Source organism: Anthonomus grandis, chromosome 16 (assembly GCF_022605725.1).
Source record: "Anthonomus grandis grandis chromosome 16, icAntGran1.3, whole genome shotgun sequence".
NCBI classification, from domain to species: domain Eukaryota; kingdom Metazoa; phylum Arthropoda; class Insecta; order Coleoptera; family Curculionidae; genus Anthonomus; species Anthonomus grandis.
The window spans coordinates 11,565,549-11,587,631 of record NC_065561.1 but is presented as its reverse complement, the minus strand read 5'-3'; the positions used below and the strand labels follow the sequence as shown (position 1 = coordinate 11,587,631).

General features: G+C 31.3%; 1 protein-coding gene across 4 annotated transcripts in view; it reads left to right on the top strand.

Moving 5' to 3' along the window:
* The window catches only part of LOC126745595 (protein abrupt), a 147,100-nt gene that overhangs the window by 103,219 nt on the left and 21,798 nt on the right, over positions 1 to 22,083 (top strand). Inside the window, exon 8 of one of the 4 annotated variants that reach the window (XM_050453513.1) lies at positions 16,967 to 17,798. The exons of 2 other annotated variants lie outside the window; for them this stretch is intronic. In XM_050453513.1, coding sequence (XP_050309470.1) covers positions 16,967 to 17,298 — 332 coding nt within the window. In that variant the 3' untranslated portion in view covers positions 17,299 to 17,798. Of the gene's footprint in view, positions 1 to 16,966; positions 17,799 to 22,083 lie in introns of those variants that run through there. One more of the 4 variants, XM_050453515.1, reaches the window with a different exon arrangement.

Below are 22,083 nucleotides of genomic sequence, written 5' to 3'. Positions count from 1 at the left end.
CTTCAGCAGTAACGTCGTCAAAAAATATTTACATTATAAATATTTATTAATATCAGATTATGCTTTAAATTATAAAGAATATTAGCATTCATGTACTTTTTATACGTTTTTTTAACGTACGGCATTAGGGTTAAGGTACCTATCCAATAAAAGGCATTTTTATGGAAATCAAATATTTTATAATTTTTAAAGATTTCTTAATAAGTTTCTATTATTCTACGTTTATGAGACAGTTATGACAGTATCGGTATTAGCTAAAGTGAAAAGATCAGCTTAAATCGCCTTTTTTCTATAATGCGGCACAAGCTTTTACCATCGTAATAGCTCACAAACACACTCAAATGAGACCTTTTTTCTTTTACAACGAAAAACTTAAAAAAAAACGCAGATTTTCACAAACTGCGAATGTAAACACAAAGCATATTACTAAAAATTTTTTTTTTCAAATTCACCTTTTACCATAAAAACTAAGATAGCTAAGAAGCCAAGATATCGAGCAAAATTTGACTATTAGGAGCACAAATATGAAAACTAAAAATTATCTCGGCTAATATGCGACCTACGAATTTGGAAATAGTCTCGTTGGATTCAGAAGGACGAAGCTAAAATGGATCTGTTGAGTTTTTACAGATAGTGCCCATAAAAGCCGAAATATCTACAAAATTTGGGTTTTTGGAGCACAAATATAGAACCTAAAAATTATTATCTCGGGTAATATGAGAGTTTCGAACTTGAGAATAGTCTCATTTTATTTAGAAGGACGAAACTAAGACGAAAGCGTTAGATTTTAGCATATAGTACCCATAGAAGTCGAGATTGGCAAATTTGATGAGTGAATCTTTAGTATTATTAAGAGGTAGCATGGTGTCGCGAAAACCGCATCTCTCTATCTCTTTTTATAAGCGAGAAACCTTGTAAAAAAACATACGGAAATATTTCGACACACTGTACAGTAAGAAAGACTCCAGCAAAGATGTTTGTTAACTTGCTTAGTGGACAGACTATAATATTTTTTAATAAGTTTCCAATTGTAGTGGTAATATCAAAATAATCCCTTTTTTTAAAAGTTCTTAGCTTTAAGTTGTAATCTTTTAAGTGGCTGGCAGATCTTTGATAATTTCTTCAGCAATTAACATACAATTTATTGAATATCTGCGTATTAAGCCTGTCATTATTGGTATTGTTTAAAGGAGAAGAGTTATTTTTTATGTTATTCTACATTGTGATCTGTGGTCTGTCTAAGTTTTTTGCCTATACACTTTTTTAGTTATTAACAAGATGTTTTGGGACCATTATCCACCCTAGATTTTAAGCGAAAGCATTGTTCTATTAGAGTCGTGATTGTACCAATAAAAATGTCAACACAGTTTTCGGGTGAGAAACACGGGTCATTCACAAATACCCCAGTGTACACCCTGTAGTACTGTTCAAACAAAAAAGGCCCTCACTAGTTACTCGTCTATAATTAATTCTTTTTATACCCCTATAATCGGAATGATGGTGCAGATCATAAGATCTTGAAAAATTATTTGAGGTATTCAGGTTAGTAGATACTTTGTCAAGGCAGGAATCCTTTCTCATTACAAAATCCACTGTCAAATGTAGTCCGTAGGAATTCATCACATACCCAAGCTCTGTCGTCATTGGTCATAAAATGCACAAGTCACCTGCAATTAGGATGCTCAAAGAAATATTTAGATTATCTATCATAAGCACCAGAATTCTCAGGAACTCAACAAAGTCATCATAAGGAGAACTATAGATATTGACCATTTGGATGATAAACATATCAATTAAAATTCCTTTTACTTCACAGTCAAGTTCAATAGAAAATGAGACTAAACCGATTCGCAATACATCAATCAAGCCGATGTGACTGAGTCTCACACACAATATCTTTACTTGATCTCTTGAATGATGCCTAACTATGTTGGTGGTATCATCTGCAAAAAGAATAAGCTTAGAGGTTTCCCGAAAAATAGACAAGTCATTGATCACAGTCATTGAACACATTGACACTTGAGGTACCTTATGTTTAATTTTCTCTTTTTGAGTTTTCTGGTTATTGAAATATACATTCTGCGATCAGTCAGATAGTTAAGATTCCATTAGGCTTAAACTTTTGTTGTAAAGTTGTAATGAGGTATTTTTTTAAGTTAAATTGCGTCTGAAACAGTCAAGTGCTTTTGTTAGATTATATAATGAGGCATACGTATGCAATTTATCCTTGAGACCGTTCACAACAAGATCCATAAGGCCATTAATAGTTAAAATTATTGATTTCCAGAAGCCAAATTGCCTTGCAAGAAATAAATTGTTTCATTGGTCTTTTAATATAGGTTCAAAGACTTTGGAAAATATTGGTACCAAAGAACTAGGACGGCAGTTGATAACATCATCTTCTGATCCTTAAAAATGGCCACAACTTTTGCATCTTTAAGTACAGTAGGAATGACTCAAGAATGCTATATAAATGTAACAGGTCCTCACTAGTTATAGTTCTATAATTAATTCTTCTATTTGGTTTTTTAATTAAGTAACTTTACTTAATTAAGATCCTGTTCCCCTATGATCTAAGAGGTGGTGCAGATCGTAAGATCCTGAAAAAAGGTATTTAGATTTTTAAATACGTTGCCAACTCAGGAATCCTTTCTCGTTGCAAAATCTACTGTCAGATGTAGTCCGTAGAAATGCATCAGATTCCCATGCCCAGCCTCCCTGTAGTCATTGGTCATAAAATACACATTAAAGTCACCTGTAATTAGGATGCTCAAAGACAGATTAATATTATTTTAAACATCTGTCAAAATACTCAGAAACTCATTAAAATCACCATTAGACGATCTATAGATTTTGACTATCTGGATGATATACTTATCAATGAAAATACCTGCTACTTTACAGAAAACCTGCAAATATTATAGCTTTACCGGATAGTTTTAGAAATTTGTCAAGTGATAAAGTATTTACATCTATGCTTAAACAATTATTGTGTGAAAATCCCTTTTATTTACTTGATGAATTTTAAAACCACACATCGCAGACACTAAATTCACGCCTGTTTTAAATTAGCTATTTGAAGTCAATTATTGTTATGATTCTTTGTATGTAATGTGTTTCTTGTCTATTTGTTTGATTAACTTATGTATATGGTAGTTGTAATAGTATTATATGATATATTGTGAACTTCTGCTTTAATTATTTATTACTATTTACTTATTTATACTATATTAAGTATGTAAGTCAACATATTTAAGATTTGACTTTAGGTAAATTACCACACATTTATGAGTGCTGAGAAATCTACAACAACTGGAGGCCGCCTTATAACCTTCAAGCATTATTAAGGAACATTGGTTAAATACTGATTCATTTATACATACAATATCAAACAATTCTTTATTAAGGACTATCTCTAATTTTGATAATTTATTAAAAATTCTTTGGATATTAACATTAAAAATAGTAAACATTTCTTCGCTATTAACCCTGCTTACCGGTTTCCTTCTTTGAGAGGCGGAAACTTGATAAATTGCTGGCATTGCAGTTTCGAAAATGGTTAGTTTGGATTCTTTATGGCCATAATACAGGATCCAGTTTTCTCTTCACCTGGCTTTTGGTGCGCAAGCACTGGGCTGATCTAATTAGACTTTGTAGACCGCTCAAGAATTTCAAAATAGTTTTGGGGTCAGTATTTTTGGACAGTCCAGAGAAAAAACAACCAATAGACTTTGTTTTTAACTATATAGAATGGGTCCAAACAAATGTGATGTAGCTTCTCTGTAGGTCCTGTAGCCTCTCTATTAATCGTTTTACTTCACCCTCCGGCTTTTTAAATGAAGCTATTTTAACGGTGCGGTCAACATTATCAGTGCACAGCAGGAACTTTCTCCCATAGAGGTACTTGTAGAAGTGCTTCATCGGTTTTACAGCAACTAGTAACCCTCGACGAGTGACGAAATGGTTGAGCTCTAGCATGGACAGCGTCTTACTAAATTAGCTAATGACTTTTTCTTCTGAGCTATCCTGGATTCGGGACAACACAGCTCTTATGCCCAAATTGCTAACGTTGATATCCAGTACAAGTTTTCCTTCGGTTAGGGGATAGTTCAGGATAAGTACGCTTGTCAGAGCCTCTTTTAGATGATCGAAGACTTCCAGACAGTCTTGGGACCATTGGAATTTTCGTTCTCCTTCTAACAGGCTGAAGCGATATTGGCAAATACCTCCATATAGCGTCAGTAGTGCATAATCCTAAGAAGCTGCGTAGCTCATGCTTTTCTTTGAGAACTGGCCAATTTATTTATTTATAGAACGGCCAAGTCAACATCTATTTTATCTCTCTAATTTTTTAGCGACAGAGTTGTAATAAAATAGAGCATAACATGTAAATCGCTATAACGGAAACACACAGTAATTATTTTACTGCTAGGATAGTCGGAGCCAAGTTTTTATTTTACACAACTTCCTAAAGCGCCAACTCAGGAATAAAGAACAAACCCTTTTACCCGAACAATTCAGTGTGTTTTCAAGCAAAACAAATCAAATCGCCCTCGGGCCTTAACAGCCAGGGTACACTCCCTTAATTAATAGAAAAAGAAAAAGCAAAAGCAAGGCGTTCTCGCGCTGCCCCTTTCTCCCCCCCTGGCTCTATTTACGTCTTCGATCCATTTTCAGCCTTTTCTTTTTCAGCTTTTGTTCTATTTATTCTCAAATTGCGCAAAGCGGGGGAGGTCTATTATTAACACGCCGGCTTTTGTCCGAACCTTCAGTTTTATTGCACATCGGCTCTTCTTCCGATAAACTGTCTATCCTTATTTATTTCGCTCTTTAGACTAAAAACTAAATCAAGCCTATATAATCATAATAATGTAAAACGATGCCTTTATTGCCATTTGGAAGAAAAATATAACTGAATCCCCCACCCTTTTGCTTCCCCCTCACTATTTCTCGGCAAATCAGACTTGTTTATAGGCAATAAATCGCGATGGTATCATTTCCTAAAACGCTATTCTGTCTCTTCTTTAGTAAGGCCCCGATCGAGAATATCTTCCTAAGAGATTGCCCTTTTTATTTATTTTGATGGCATGAATGGGGGATTGCCAGATGCCATAAAACAATTGGAATCTGGGTCGAATGGCCGGAAAGGCTAATTTTTTATTGCGGCAATTTTGTAATTTGAGGAAATATTACTAGATATGATATAATTACCAGATCTTACTAAAAATGATTTTTGGTTGCAAATCGCTTATCATTATATAATTAAAATTCACAAAGTAATGGTTTTTCTTTTAGACGCTATTTCAATACAGGACCTCAATACAAAGTAGATACAAAGTTTATTGACCTTTCCAACTACAGGCCTACATCTTTACTATCAAATCTATCCAAAATCGTGAAGAGATCGTGGTCAAATGATGATATTTTTCAGTTTTTAAAGGGTTATATATTCAAGGATTTCAAGGATTAATAATATAGGAGTAACTGGAGCAGCTTTTTGTGATTTATCAAAAGCATTTGATTGTGTTCATCATTGAATTCTGCTGTGGAAGCTTCATCATTATGGTTTTACTAGTGTGGAAACTTTATGATTTAAATCTTACCTATTTAACTGATGTCAAAAAGTTTGCATTAGTAGCGTTTTGCATCTCTTTAGGCTCCCAGACAACACATTATATATTATTCTCGTTAAATATATATTTATTCAGCGATTTTTTAGTAAATTTGTGGTTTTGGTGCATTTATGTATATGGTCAAGGTATATTTATTAAACTATAGAATATACATATATTATATGATTCTGTTTACAAAAAGCACAAAATTTCGCCATTTAAAAAAATTGACAGGGGACTTACATATCTAGCTTTTAAACTCGATTACAATATCTCAAATATTGTATGAAATTCTTCTGAAAAGTCACTGTTTTTCGTCCATGTTATCTAATCTAATAACGCTGTTTTTATACTAAATATTTATATATCAAATTTAAATAAATAGGGTTATTAAATTAAATATTGAATATATATTTTTTCTGCAAAAACATTGTTTTTCATCAACACAACCCTTACCGCCCTTCCCCATCCCAAACATTTGCCCAATAAGAAATTCTTTTAAAAAATCATGGTTTTTCGTCCTTAATATTTAATCTAATAGCACTGTTTTTGTATTAGATATATTTTAACATACAGATATATAATTATTAAATTTAAATAGACAAGCTGTGTTATTAGATTAAATATTATTGACAAAAACAGGTGTTATTTATGCGTATTATTTTGGAAAACAATGATTTTTGAAAACAATTTCTTACTGGTAAGTTGTGTGGGGTGGGTGGGGGGGTAAGGTTAGGTTTAATGAAAAACGCTTTTTTTGCAGAAAATAATTGCTTGAGAAAAAATTATTTTCAAAAAAGTTCAAGGTAATAAAAAATATATAGTTTTTGAATCTATACTTTTTTCACATAATCTTAAAATTTTCGAGTAAAACGGGAAAAAACCCGCTATATCGCTATAAATATTGCAGTAGTTATGCTATTTTTTATCGCAAATAAGTGGAAATTCAGTTTTGTTTTGATTAAGTTTTGAAAAAATTTTAGTTTTTTTAAATACAGTATTGACATTAAAACTATTGATATATTTATCAACCGTATAAGGTCAAGGTTTATTCATTAAATTGTAGAATATATGTATATTATATACGATTCTGTTAACACAAGAGAGAAAATTTCGTCATTTAAAAAAAATGACAAGGGATTTACATAGCTAGTCTTAACACTCGATCACTAGACCTCAAATACGTAATAAAATGACCCTGATATGACATATATACCACTGTGTCATACGATATACTTTTTATAACTGGTTAGAAAACTTATATATCCAGATTCAACTTTGAACATTTTTTTAGAATACGACAAATCTAAGAATCTTTTACACTCTGTATCACATACATTATTGTGAAATAATGCCCCAAGTGCAGATAAAGCAGCTATACATTCTACGCAAATTTACTAGAAAAAACTAGGGCGATCCTCTTTATTGAAACTTGAGAAAAAACTTTTCCCTCAATCAGCTTATTGAACCTCTAAGGAGGTCGAATTTGTTGGGGGAAATCTAAATAAGTGGGAGACACAATAGACCACTGAGTCCCAATGGGGTTCTTTGATCGATCCACTTATTTTAAACCTGAAGTTGTATTAGGCATGGCCAAGTCTGTGGTGGATCAACTTAAGGGGTGAAGAGATTGTAAAAAAAATATAAAAAAGTGTCGTTTTCAAACAGTGGATTTTTAATTTGTAACCAGCTTTGCTGACCAAGGAATAATAATAAAAATAGCCGTTGGATGATTGTAGCATTTAGCATCTTACTCATCCAATATATTTATTATTATGGATTAATTTTTTAATTAATTAATTATTGATTGACCGTCCGGTAACTAGATTATCTGCTCTTAATGATTATTATCGCCTCTCAATAACTATTTTTTTTTTAAATAACTTAACTTTAATAAGAAAGTGGGGCTAAAAGATGATCTTCTGAGGCGAGAAATTAAAGGAGAATACATACTATAAAAGTATTTAAGTTCTTGATAGTGGTTTTTATATATCAACACTACTCAATTTAAAATCTATTTGTCCATGGTACAGAGTGCCAGTAAGCATCCACAAAATACTCATTCATAGTCCCGAAATTATCAATGCTTCTCCACTACCCGTTGGTCAGTGCAAGAAGCCAGCAATAAAGAGTACCAAAGCTATCATGAATTTAATGTCTGAAATTATGTCTCTACTTGAGTTGTTTATACCCTAATTTTAATCTTTCTTGTAGCAGTAGCAGTGACTCTGAAGAAGACTAATTTTTTTGTTTCATGCTGTTTTAGGATTAGATTTTATAATATGTTTAAAATGTGCCACCAGGTAGCTGTCAGCGAAAAATCCAGTGTATATCAGTTTTCACTTAATATTACATAAAGGAAAACTGCATCCTTACCGTTTCATTCCTGTCACACTTTTGTGCAATTTTTACTTGACAATAAATTTAAATAATTTAGGAACCTATTTAAATAATAAATAAGCCCTAAATAACTGTTTGTTATTTTGGTATACATCAAATGTTAATTATTGTAGGTAAGCCTTAAATGTTAGCATTTAATTAAATAAACAAAAAAGAATAGGGATTTACAATCCAATTAATGCATAAAGTGCAATTTTTCGGCATTGGACTGCTATATATATATATATATACACTTCTTTCTATCAAGTCGAGATCCGATCACATCGTGGACTACCTGAGATCCACCTGAAGCCCTTAATATATGGAAGCAATAATTTGTTAATATATTTAACAAAGTGGTTCAATTAATGGGATCATGAGAGGGGTAGATTTTTTCAACCCCTTTATATATACCATGTATATATATCAACCCGAGATCCACTAAATATATGGTGAAACTCGAGATCCGACCTTGTATATCATTAAAGTCACCGCATAACGCGAGATCCAACGATGTTGCCAGATCAAATATTGCCATTTTGTAAAACAAAAATAGGTTTTGTTAATCTTTTATGTTTACCTATAAACTATTTCTGTATTAATACAAATGGAAATATAGAAGAACATAGAGTAACAACGAAAAACTAAGAAGTAATCAAAGAGGTCTATACTGTGACGATAATGTAGCTGACGATAATTAAGTAATTTAAACAGAAAATAGGACTATATTTTAAAAATCCTCCGCTAATATTTTATATTTCATTACGGCTATATGTATTAGATAGGTGTGCCACAATATTAAGGGAAAAGGTCGGATCCCATAAAAGTCTACGTGTTCGGATTGATGATTTTTTTTTTCTTAATGAAGGCAAACTAATTTCTTTTTTTTAAATTAGTTAAATATATTAATCTCGTAAATGTGTGATATTTTGGTTATTGGTTCATTTCTTTCATAGAATATTAGGTATAATTCTTTATGGTAATTAAGGATTACCGTGAAAATAAGGAATATTGGCTTAAATATGAAGTAAATTTATATGGCGATTCATTTATTGACGTAGCTTGATTTTTCATTGTATTTATTACTCGTAAATTGACTTCTTTAGAATTTTCTTCTGGTAATAAGTTATTTGCAAGATTTTAGATTAATTTTTTTTTTAATTATATTCTAAAAATAATATTTTTCTCACAAAAAAATTGATCAATCAGAATAAAATATATCGAATCATGAGTACTCTTGTTTTAGAAATGTTATATATTGGAATTTACGTACTGGAACTTTAAATATTTTAATTATTGCTAAAATTAGTTATTAAATGTTTTGATAATTACATGTGTAAAATATAAAAATATCTATTAATTTTAAGGTAATAGAAAAAAAGGAATTGTCACAATCGTTTGAAATGTTTGCATTTTAAGTAATGGCCGGGATTCAGGGCGATCAATGTTCTACTCTAACAATACTTTTTTACACGTTTTCGAATTATCGAATTAAAATTGGTCTTTTATTATCCCACCGTCTTCGAGACAATATGTACTTTTCTGATTAATTCATAACATTATAATAATAGGCGTTAATAACTAATAGGCGTTATTCAGCATTTAAGTCAATTGAAGAAGTATTTTGTCACGATTTTGATGACGTCACAGAATGCGATTTGAGATTATCGACTTAGGTGTATTTTCAGTCCGGTCGAGTGGAGATTATTAAACGGCATAAGATTTTGGGGTTTGTGTAGTCAGCACTCTCTTCTTGGCTTTTCAAAAGTGTGTTAGTTTTAAGGAAAAGATTTTGTATATTGCTGCTAATTTAGTATTGCAAATGCCCCATTCTACGTTGAGTAACAAATCAATAATGTATAAAATTAAAATCTGTAATCGTTTGCTGGAACACATTGAACAGCGCTTTCCTCTTTTCTTTAAGCTATTTCGGAAAAGGTCTGCAATTTTCTCCTTGGAAGTGTTTACAATAATCTGTATGAGTTTTATTGTGATAACATTTAAATATGATTGATTCCTTTCAAATGTTTGTATTTTTATTATTTTAATTAATTTTAACACTTTTAAGAGTTTTTTAAACCAATTTTTTATTTTAAAACTTCAGTCTACTTATTTTCAATGGATTTATACTATGTGTGCTTTGAAAGAATACCTTCTGCTGGCCGAGCAAAATAGAGGTTGTTATTTTTAATTAAATTACAAAATACAAGAAAGATATTCATATTAATTACATTGCTACTGACTTACAGGTTCTCTATTCAAATATTTAGACATCAAGATTATTCAAACTTCGTTGTGTGTTCTAGTTTCCTCATCACAGGATAGTTATTGTTTCGATTCTCTAAGTCTGAGTTTAGTATATTGTAAATATTTTAAATTAACAATCCAGTTAAAACTTTTAAATAATTAAACACTTATTTAAAGATTATATATACAAATATTTACAGAGATACAGGTAATTAAAATGATTGGTTATATAGTGCATTTACGATGAAAAGAACATATTAATTTTATATTAAGATATTTTTTTCTTCTTTTTTTATTTGGATACATCGATTAGTATTGTCACTTGGGCATTTTTTAAATAAAAATTAAAAAAAAAATTAAATTTTATACAAGGTGCCAAGTAGAAACTAAGGCGTCACCCTTCATTTTTCTAAATGGAATATCATGATATTTTACATTCTATGATATATTTTGAATACTTTTTGTATAGCATACCATATATCTAAAGAAACATAAGACATTAAAAAATAAAAATTAATTCTAGATTTATTGCGACTACTGCTCGTTTTAAATCTTTCATATACTAAATACTAATGATTATTTAGAATTATTTAGAAATATTTAGCTGTTTTGTTTGTTATGTATAGGATAGTTTACATAATTATGCTTTCCTTAATATAAGGAGCATGTGAGGCGGTTTTTTTTTATAATCGATGAACCGTCCTTTTTGTCATGCTGCCTTCTTTTTTCATAAAGTCTATTCTTTTTTTTTTCTTTTGACAAATAAACGATTTGTATTGTAATATTTAATTTGTTTTCCATTAGATTCAATACGTCCTTTGCAATGAAAATTTTAGTTACAGGGGTCGCAAGTTAACACGTTAACCCAACTCACGGTAACAGGGAAAATTACAGATATTGGGCAACCGAAAGTCCACATTTGACCCAACAATATCACATCATAAATTTAATATGTGGGCAAGTATTGTGAAATATCGAACCTTTGGACCGTTTTTTTTCGAAGATACAATACAACGGAAAGCGCTATTTAGACTTTCTATAGTTTATTCCTTGATCCACAAGAGGCTGACATACCTAGTAACGAGCGAGATATGGTTTCAACAAGGCCCCTCACGTTGCCATTGCTGTTCGACAATTTCTGGATGCAACTTTTTCTAACAAATGGTGGCCACCCGATGTAACCCCATTATATTTTTTTAATAGGGATATTTGAAATCCCAACTTGATGTGAATAAACCAACAAATAATATTGATGATTTAAAGCCAAGAATTTAACAAGAAATTAGACTTGTAGATCGAAAATGTATTGAATTGACAAAAAATTGAACATTAGTTGAAATAAATATTGTATAAAGTTTTATTTTATAATAAGGTATGTTTCACTAGTCTATACGTCAAATTTCATAAACCGCTGACTTTAATGGTGTGCTATGCAAAAAGTATTCAGGGTATATCGTAGAATTGTAAAATATCATATACAGGGTAATCCATTTAAAAAAATTAATGTTGACGCCATAGTTTCTACTTGAGGTACCCTGTATAGACAATTTTTATTAAAAAACGCGCAAGTTTATTTTAAGAATATGCAATATAATTTATTAATTTCTGTTGCAATAAAGTATTATAATTATTATTTAAACATAATTATTTCGTAAACAGTTGAAGATAGGTAAAGGATATTATTTATAAAACATGTACAAAATTATTCGGTGAATTTGAAAATGCAAAAATATACAAGATGTTTTATTTAAGAAAAAAAAAATATCTCAAACTTGTTCAAAATATGTTTGATTCCAAAATATAATTCACGTTACCTAAAAGAATTATAGGAATTATTACCTAAAAGAATTATAGGATTTTTATATTTTTATTTATCAACTTACAAACTTAATAATAAGTTGAATCAGATGGATATTCATGTTTATGTTTTGTATTTTTTAAAAGACTTAATATCTTTGTTTTAAAACGACTTATCTCTTTCTTGCTACGTATACAAATATCGTGAGAATCGAATATCGTCAGAAATGCATCTGGGCAAACAAACAGATTCGAGATCTCATCTTGTGGAGAAAATATACTCATTTTAAATTTCCACTGTGATGAGTCAGCGTAGTGGTCAATAGGCAACATTTTAGATTGCTTCAAGAAATATTTTAAACTTCAAAAATTGCTAAACTCTGTCAAACACCTCACCTCCAGTTAACCTCACTTTGATATGCCATATGGGAACCTCTATCGTGTGACACATCGTTGTAAGCAGCATGTAAAATGTTTATTCAACAGTGTCCAAAAAAAAATGTGTGGTAATAAAAGACATTTTATCAACTTAAACTTTAGTAGGCCAAATGGTTACTCTCATTGTGTCACACATTATTTTAAATGGCAAAAACTTTTCCATTTTACTTTGCCAAAAAAAAAATTGGGTGCAAGTTGAAGCGATTTACTAGTATAAATGTATGGTAATAAACTGTTCATTAAGTCCAAATAGCCCATTTTTTTGAAAATACAATATATCCTTTAAATATATTATTGATGTATCAAAGTGAGGTTAGCTGGAGGTGAGGAGGTAATTGACAGAACATTGTCAAATATAAAATTAAACGTCAACCTTCTATATCAAGATTGACGTGTGTTATTTTTTAAAGAAGTGTTGAAAAGAAAACGAGAATATTCTAACATAAAACCGATTTCAAGCGATCTATCGGTTTTAACCGCGGTTAAGCCCTTGGTTCACCTTGAACAGTCCCTTTATAACATAACCAATCGTGTCCGCTTGGACGTGTTTGGTTGATGTAGCTTCGTAATTTGTCACTGTCATAGGTTTGTTTGTTTTTATATAATACCCCAGACGCCAGTAATATTACATGTAATTAGTTCTTAAACATAAATTTCAAAAAAGAAAACTTATTAGCCATAATAAATTTTGTGTCATTTTTAAAAAGGAAATAATTTATTGTTTGTTTTTATTTTTTCCCGCACTTATTACAATATCTTTGACATTTGACGTTTAGAAAACAGCTCCGGACGTGGGTAATTACTGTTCCAAATTGATGACAAATAAAGGGCTAATTGGTGACGTCACGCATCTCAAGCGGTTATAACTATAACCGCTTGGACGTGTTTGGTTAATACCACTTAGGAAGGGTAATTACCGGTAGACCGCTTGGAATCGGTTAAAGTGTTCATTGTTTGGCGTATTTACTTGATTTCTATCACAACCCATCTAATGGTAAATTGACTTTGTTTTATTTAAAATTTTCTAATTTTAAACATACCATAAAAAAATTAAATTTTTAATTTTGGGAAAGAGCGCTATGAATAAACTAAAAATGTTAAGTTTGGATCAGTACCTACATACAATTTGACATTTCAAATTTTGTTATTTTCTTTCTCTGCAGTTATTTGTTGGCGGATTCTAATAAAAGCTGCAGCTTATAAGTTAAAAATGTTTTAACACTTATTTTTTTTGACGTTATGCAAAGAAGTTCTAGTTCTAGAGAATCAAGGTTTATTTCCTCTATTTATACTTTTATCGTCTGCTTAAAGACATTAGTCATGCTGGTCTGATGGATCTCGTCTTAATCGTAATATACTTTAGAAAGCGCTGGCAACTAAAAATAATAATTTATGTCCCTATATATTGCAAATCGTCAAGTTCAAGACAAAGCTCATTTTCTAATGCCCCATAAAAATCCGCGCCTGCAGTTAAAAAATAATACATCAACGTTGCCGCGATCGACGGATCTCGTCTTAACTGAAATACAGCACACAGAGAAAGGCGGCTTGAGCGCCATCTAGAGAATTAGGACGGAACACATGTTAGTATATAATATACATAATCGTGCCAAACGAGATCCGGACAATTTTTTGAAAAAAGTCGTTTTAGACCTTTAGCATTCAAATGCGACCTATATACACGTGTTACAAGGCGAGATCCGAAAACGGATCTCATCTTGAAAATCGGATCTCGGGTTGTTGATCGTATAACAAAAATGGATCTCAGCTTGTAATCGGGATATATATATATATATATATATATATATATATATATATATATATATATATATATATATATATGTATTGTTTTTCACATAGGTATCATACGAACAATCGATCTATCGGACGCATTTTTTCTGTTGGTACTCCTGCTTTATTATTGTTTGGTAGAAATAAAGTTTTCTGATTTTAAATGCATTAAATGCATTTGATGGATGATATTCAATGCACATTTTTTAGCGATCAAAACTACATGGAAGTTGAAGTATTTTTTCTCTTTTTCAATAAGCCCAAAATCTTGGTCACAAGATACGAGTGACCACTAATAAAAAATGTGTGGTCAACTTCTTCTACAATGACAGAAGGAGATAAAACCATGCAAAAACATAATATTCCAGTTTTGACCTCCGCACTGATCGGAATACATTATCACTCTTTCTGATGCCACATACTTTTTGATAGAATACATTATGCACGCTCCAATATTCTTAGGACCTCTTGACGCTATAGCCTTGTGCCACATAAACATCTATATTTCTCCAGAACCTAATTATGTACACCTAAATAATGGGTTCATCTCTGGCGTTTGTAGTAGCAGATACCTGTTATTAAAACAGGTCTTTCTTTTCTCCTGTCGCTGTTTACCCAGCTCTGCGTCAGATTTAATACCATTTATAGCATTATTGGCTTTCCTCTAAAAAGGTTCATATTACAGATTAAGCTGCCGCAACAATTCTGGATCAATTGTTAACTCTATTTCAAGCTGATCACATCTTTTACATGAATCAGATACGAGAGCATGGAATCTTTGATTGAACTCCTTGAACAAAATATTTTTGATAAGCTCATATTAGGTGCCAGATATCGTCGTTTAGGATTTTTCTTCTTTGAATATTGTGATTGGTATGATAAAAGTAATTAATAAATTATTTAATTTCGTTAATTTTTTCCTCCAAAGTTTTGCCAGGATGCTGTCGTTCGGGATAACGTTCATGATACAACCGCGATGCTGCTCGTGCATTGCAGTTTGTTGCTCCGTATGTCAAATGCATATCCGCCAATTCTTGATTGGTAAAGTTTTCTATTAGCAATAAATGTTTAAAAATTGTTAGCTATAAAATTTTTAAACATGACATTGAGAATTGACATTGATAAGCGTTGATTTTAAACAATTGTTGTTTTGGTATCATGTACAAAAGGTAAAAATAAATGCAGCAGATCCTATTTAGGTAATTAATGTTTTTTATAAACTTTAACGCGTCTTACGGCCATAGTGGTATAGTGATTCTCATTCTCATTTCTGGATATGAGTTCCTATACTCAAATGGATTCTTCTGTTGCACTGATCAACCCCCAGAAGTTTGATCTCATAGTTCTAAAACACCCTGTAGTTTTTTGTCGTTCTTCAGTAATCTTAATATCACACTTTATTGAACAATTGCAATATACATTTTGAATAGTTTTGCAGCAATTACTTGACTTTGCGAATTAGCATGTTCCTCTCTTGCTGTTTTTTTTCTTTTGACAATAGTTATTTTAGAAATTTTTCGGAATCCTCTTCTTTTGGTTCTGCGAGTTTAACTGTTTCATTAGAATTCGACTCCTAGTCACTATGTTAGTATTCGACACCATATAATGAAAACGGTCTTCTATATCGGATAATGTCGATATCCCAAAGGCAATAGCTGCTATAGAAAGTAAAAATGGGCCTCAGAACTAAAATAATTTTGTTTTAAAAACCAGCTCAAGAACCAATTAGTTAATTTTTTCGCTGTTCATTAAGTGCTGGCAGAAGTTGTTGAGTCAGTTGGATTTTATAGGCATGCATCGGTAAATCTTTAGTAAGAATTCGCTGAAGATTTCTTACTAAAGATTTAATCAAATACCAGATCCTTTTTGTCACACTTTCGCGAACTACCGTGATGCTTTGTTTTGAACGACCTCTACAAGCTCGTATCGTGTGTTTCACATCACTAATTGAACCAGTACTTTCGGTTATTTTTATTATTCTTTTCACAGTTGATGAATTAGGAACCTTTTTCTTCCGACCGAACATTGGATGCACTTTACGAATAGTGGCAATTAAATTTGACAGTCAGGACGCGGTGTTCTACCATAGCGATATTTTAGCGAGTAAGCGTCTTTAAGACATCTGATTCGAGCGATCGAGTCATGATGTCACCGTATTTAGACCATATTTGTTAGCAGTTTCCCGAGACCGCTAATAAACTGTATATGTCAAAGTTAAATGGAAGCTATCCAAACAATAATTTTTTGATATTTTGAGTTGAGAAGCATTATATTCCTTAGTATTAATTTTAATTTATGTATATGAGACACTTACGATATCCAAACCAAATAAAAATGCAAAAAAATGCTAATAACTTACTTCTTGTTGAAAATTTTAACACCCTATAACTCAAAAACTTATTGGTTTAAGACATCAGGATTAGGACTCAGAATTCACACCTTGTATTATCACCACTTAATTAATTAACACCCCGTATATATAGGTATAATCTTTATACTGATTTATATAGATAATAACCATTTTAAGTATTTTTTAGGTATATTTTTTTCTTATTGTCCCAAAATTTCTGGACTTAAAAAATAACAATAGAGCTTAAATTATTCAAAATAAAAACACGATTATTTACTGTGATCAAACCTTTAAATTAAATATTATTAATAAAACTAACTAAAAAATGCAGCGGCAAATTTTGGCATTTCAGATGCCACCGGAGGGGACAACAGCCTCCACCGCCATCAATCGAGAACGCACCAACAGCGGCTACAGCACCACCAACAACAACAACAACACCAAACAATGACCTCATCGTTACAGTACGAGATGAAATACGAATGTCCGCTTTGCGATAAGGTCCTAAAAAATTTGGTAGCGACCAGGGCGCATTTAGACCAACATTATCCGAGGGAAAGTCTCTTTTGTCCAGTACAGGCGTGTGCTCGGAGGTTTGCCCACCCTAATTCCGTGAGAAATCATATGAGACAGAAACATTCTCAACAGTGGACGATTATGAAACAGATTAAGTGGACCTTGTAGGATTAGGGCGGAAATGGATTATAATATTGGGGGAGTAAAATTTGGGACAGGTTTACTGGGCTTAAAAATATTTTTGAAAAATCGATTTGTATTTAAGAGAAGTAAGATTTATTGGCTTGGGAGGGAGGACACTTTTGGCTACTAAGCATATTAACTAAATTCGTGTATTTTATAGAGGGAGTGTAGGGGTTCTTGGTGTCCTAAATAAAGCTGCTAATAAAGTCGTAATATTCAGCATTAATGTATGTACATACACTTAAAAAGAATGCGCTTTTCTGACTTAGTGTCTCCTAAAATTACTAAACTTATAAAGACTTTCACCAAGCAAATACATTCTATTACTCACAGTTACAAATTATTAAATTTCTTTACAATGATTAATTTCTAAAATGCTTCAGTAGTAACATGAGCTAAGTGTCATTGTCTTTATTCTGAAAATTGTAAATCTTGTTTTCGCACTTTTTTTTTGCTAGAATTGCCAAAAATTATGTTTTTACTTTTTTCAATTAACTATATACATATTTTATTTAATTTGACCTATCTTAAAATATTAGCTATTAAACTCTATTAAGAACTTCGATAAGAACAAAGATATCTGATAAAAGTACATATTATAAAATACAATGGCTTACAAAAATACAAAATACAAATTTATTTCCCAAATTAACCTTTTTAAATATTTTCTAATATTTAATTGAAGCACAATTGACGTAAGCCCGTGTGTGCAGCTTGAATATTTTACTAATTTATTTATTGACAATGAGATTAGATTTTCAAGAAAACGGATACAAGAAAAACGTTTTCTTAAAAGAAAGTATTTTGTCCACAAAACTAATACTAATTTTGTTTTAAGTCAACACTTAGTTTTACTAAATTAAGTTTGGCAAAACTGAGTGTCCAATAACTAAGTGTTGAGTCCCATGATGATGAGTTATCTCATCAAGAAAGACTTCCTTTTAGGAAATCATTTTCCTTATTATTAATTCACTATACTTCCAAAATGGACTTCTTTAATAAAATGGGTACAATATAAAACAGTGTTATTATAAAGAGAAAAAGGAATTTTGTTACAATATCTCGACACTTAAATATAACTGATAATTTAAATCATTCAAAATCTCCAGATGCAAAAATATTGTTGGTCAGTTTGTGCATTGCACGTCGGTTTGTTATTAAAAATAGTGGTGAATAAAGAGTGTTTTATGTTATACTTCCAAAACTTAAATGTTTTGTTAAAAAATATCCATAACGTGTACGTTCAAATCTAATAAAGTACCCGTTTTAATGTTCCTTAATATTTATCCATTACTTACAATATATTTTTGTATGTTCCTGCTTCTATTGCTTTTGTGCTCGTAATAAGTTATTCTTCTAACTTTATTTTAACGATTTACTGATTCCTACATGATCAGGTGTGAGTGAAGTATGAAAACGCCTTTGACTCTATCAGACACAACAAGATGTTGTACGCACTTGCTGACTGCCGAGTTGCACTACAACATATGTTTAACCACGCAACAGCAAAAGTATGAGTATATGAAAATCCCGTTAAATTTAAGGTACAACGAGAAGTTTGATATATTGGTTGACCTAATCTCGCCTGATCTATTTACCACACTTCTGAAATACATATTCAAAAATATTAACATACAGAGTCTAAGCCTTATAATAATGCGAAATGCGTATGTAGAAATAGCGAAAAATCACTTTAAAATATCATGATAATTTGTCATCTCTCATTTCGTCAGGCACAAAACAACACTCCTATTCTTTAATAAAATGTGATGAGATACTCTATAAAGAAGTCAATATTCAAAGATAAATAAATGCAGATAACGTATATTAGAGAAAAAGGCAACAACATTGTTGTTGCCTTTGACAACTCCGCTCGATCGGATTATTGATCCACCGACATAAGGAATCTTTACCAGTGGCGTCGTCAATAAATATTTAAATCATAGATATTTATTAACAATAGATTATACTTTAAATTATAAAAAATACTACCGTTGACTATTCTTTATGAGTTTTTTTAACGCACCTTAATAAAGTAAACGTACCTTCCTAATAGAAAGCATTTGTATAGAAATTAAATAATTTATAATTATGGATTTTTTAATAAGTTCTTATTTATTTGTATAAATTTGACGATCGAGAGTCGGTAAATATGTTCGTAAACAAAATATAGCCCTTGCCCTCAAGCACATGTTGAACTCAAACTAAGTTGTTGTTTACTAATTCTAATCTTTCAATGTTCTGAAGTCTAGGTATGAATATCGACGGAGATCTTTAGTCACCTCTGACGATCCAACGACATTATATTGATATCAGATTGCCTAAGTAAAACGAAAAAAGTGCTGTCAAAACTAACCATTTTCCTAACACAAAGTTGATCTTAAAATCAACCCAACAAAAACGGAATTCTTAATGAATAGGTTCCTAGCCAAGACCTTTTGGTAAAGGGAGCACAGTACAGGGAACACTTGGAAGACCTCTTCTTGGAAGACCTCTTCTTCCAAGTGACATCCTATAAATATCAACATGAGATCAGAATTAGCAGATATAATCAAGCGGAGAATTGGACTAACATGGGTAGTTTATGATAAACTTAAATATATATTTAAGTCAGAGCTTCCGATGTGCCTTAAACGCAAGGTGTTTGATCAAACCGTGACTTAGGGTTCAGAGACTTCAAGGTTAATAAAGAAATCAGTAAATAAAGTGAGATTTACTCAACGTGTCATCAAACGCTCTCTATTAGGAATGTTATCTATCGTTCTCTATAAGGGATAGACTTCCCAATGAAATAATACGTCAAAGAACCGCGGGTATAAATGCGGTAGAAAGAATGGCTTGCTTAAAGTGGAATTGACCTGGACATGTTGCAAGAAAGCCATTTGAAAAATGGACCAAAAGAGAGACCCAGAGAATAAGAAATCAGCGATCTTTATTTGAACACTGAATGAAATTAAAACTTCTTGGAAATATATGCTATCAACAGGACGCCATTTACAAAACAACTTATTCTTAAATAAAAAAAACTTCAATAATAATAACTTGAAAACAACTTAAGTCACAAAAGTTGTTTTTTTTTTTCAGGAGACATAAAAAACACTTCAAAAGGCTGATATAGATATTTCAAAATGAATCATTTAGAAAAAACATTAAAAATACATAAACTTGAAAATGCTAAATAATATTATTTGGACCCACAGGTCCGCATGAAAAGTTGTTCTAAGCTAGTTGCATACATCATTCCAAAATTCGGCATGCTCATCTGGAATATACCGCATGACCTTTTTAATATCCGTAATTTTGTTAATGTTTATTGGTATTCTATCTAATGTGTACACAGGATTTTGGGAGGATTAGTAAGTGATTGAGACGAGCTTACAACCAGGAAATTATGGGACATTAAACCAACTATATAATCATGTGCTTGGATAATATCAATATAATATATATAATCATACTACCAGTATATTCTGAATAAAATATTAGCTGGTTAAATTTTGAAATCGTGAACTCGTTTTTTTGGGTCTTTGGTATATTCAGTTTTTTCCGATTCTGATACTGTGTTTTCTTATACTATATAAGCCACCAACTTTTTTAATCCTGAATTTCCCAACTTGGCTTTGATATGATTTCAACACAGTACTTAAAACTGATACTTGCTTTCGGAACCAAGGTATTGTACTCGTTGGGAACATACAATCTATCGTGCATCATTTCACCCATTACTTGCTGTGAAACCAACTTCTTACGATAATTAAAGTGTTACACACCTTCAACTTTAGCTTTTTAATTACATTTGCCTGATAATCTTGTGGATTTCTAACACCGTTTGCTCGTTTAGGTAAACTGATATTTTCACGCTCCATCACACTTTCTACCATGTTGTAAACAACGAAAAACCACACAAGTAAAGGACTTATGTTGCTTTCGAAATGAACAGAAAATAAATTGATCTAGCGACTATGCCATAAAATAGTAGCATGTCTTCGTTTCATTTAGACTGATGGGTTTTAAAGTATAAAACTTCATGGCGCCGAAATCTTGTTCTAGCCCAGATATGGACTTATGCTGTTTTCAAAATGACCGATTTTATTGAGTTATTCAGACTTGGGAAAGGCTTTGCTGAATAAGAAGTTTTATAGTTTCTTAAACCGTCAGCCACTAACCAAAACTCTTTATTTTACTATTGACGCGTGTTTCGCTAACGATGTTAGCATCTTCGGTAGAAGAATAAAATTGTCTCCTGATTAAGGTGTCACATTAAAGGTTCTAGGACTAACGTAACTTAATATGAACAGAAAATTCTGGATTTTTGAAAAATTAAATTAAGAGAAATAGTTAGTTGTTTATTGCCATTTACGCTCCTCGTGATAATAAATTAGTAAAGTACCTATATGCTATTAAACAGTCACGGAAAATGTAAGTTGGCGAGCTGTCTTTCTCTAAATAAATACAATCTTAAATTGTTTTAAATAGTGTCTTGTATCAAAACTAAAAAATTAATAATAATAATATTAATACTAGTAATTAAGCAACCGTAATAACTAGTCAACTAATAACCGAAAAAATAATAATAATAATCAATGCCTCTATTCATTTATACAAAAAGCAGTACAAAGATAAAAAGAAAAATATGGGGCGGTATCCAACTGGATATTATTAAAAATTTGCTTAGTGCAATGGTAATGGCTCGTTTAATAATATCTAGATAACAGACAAGCAAATGAATTATAAAGTATGAAGCTTGATAGTCACCAATATTCACCAAAT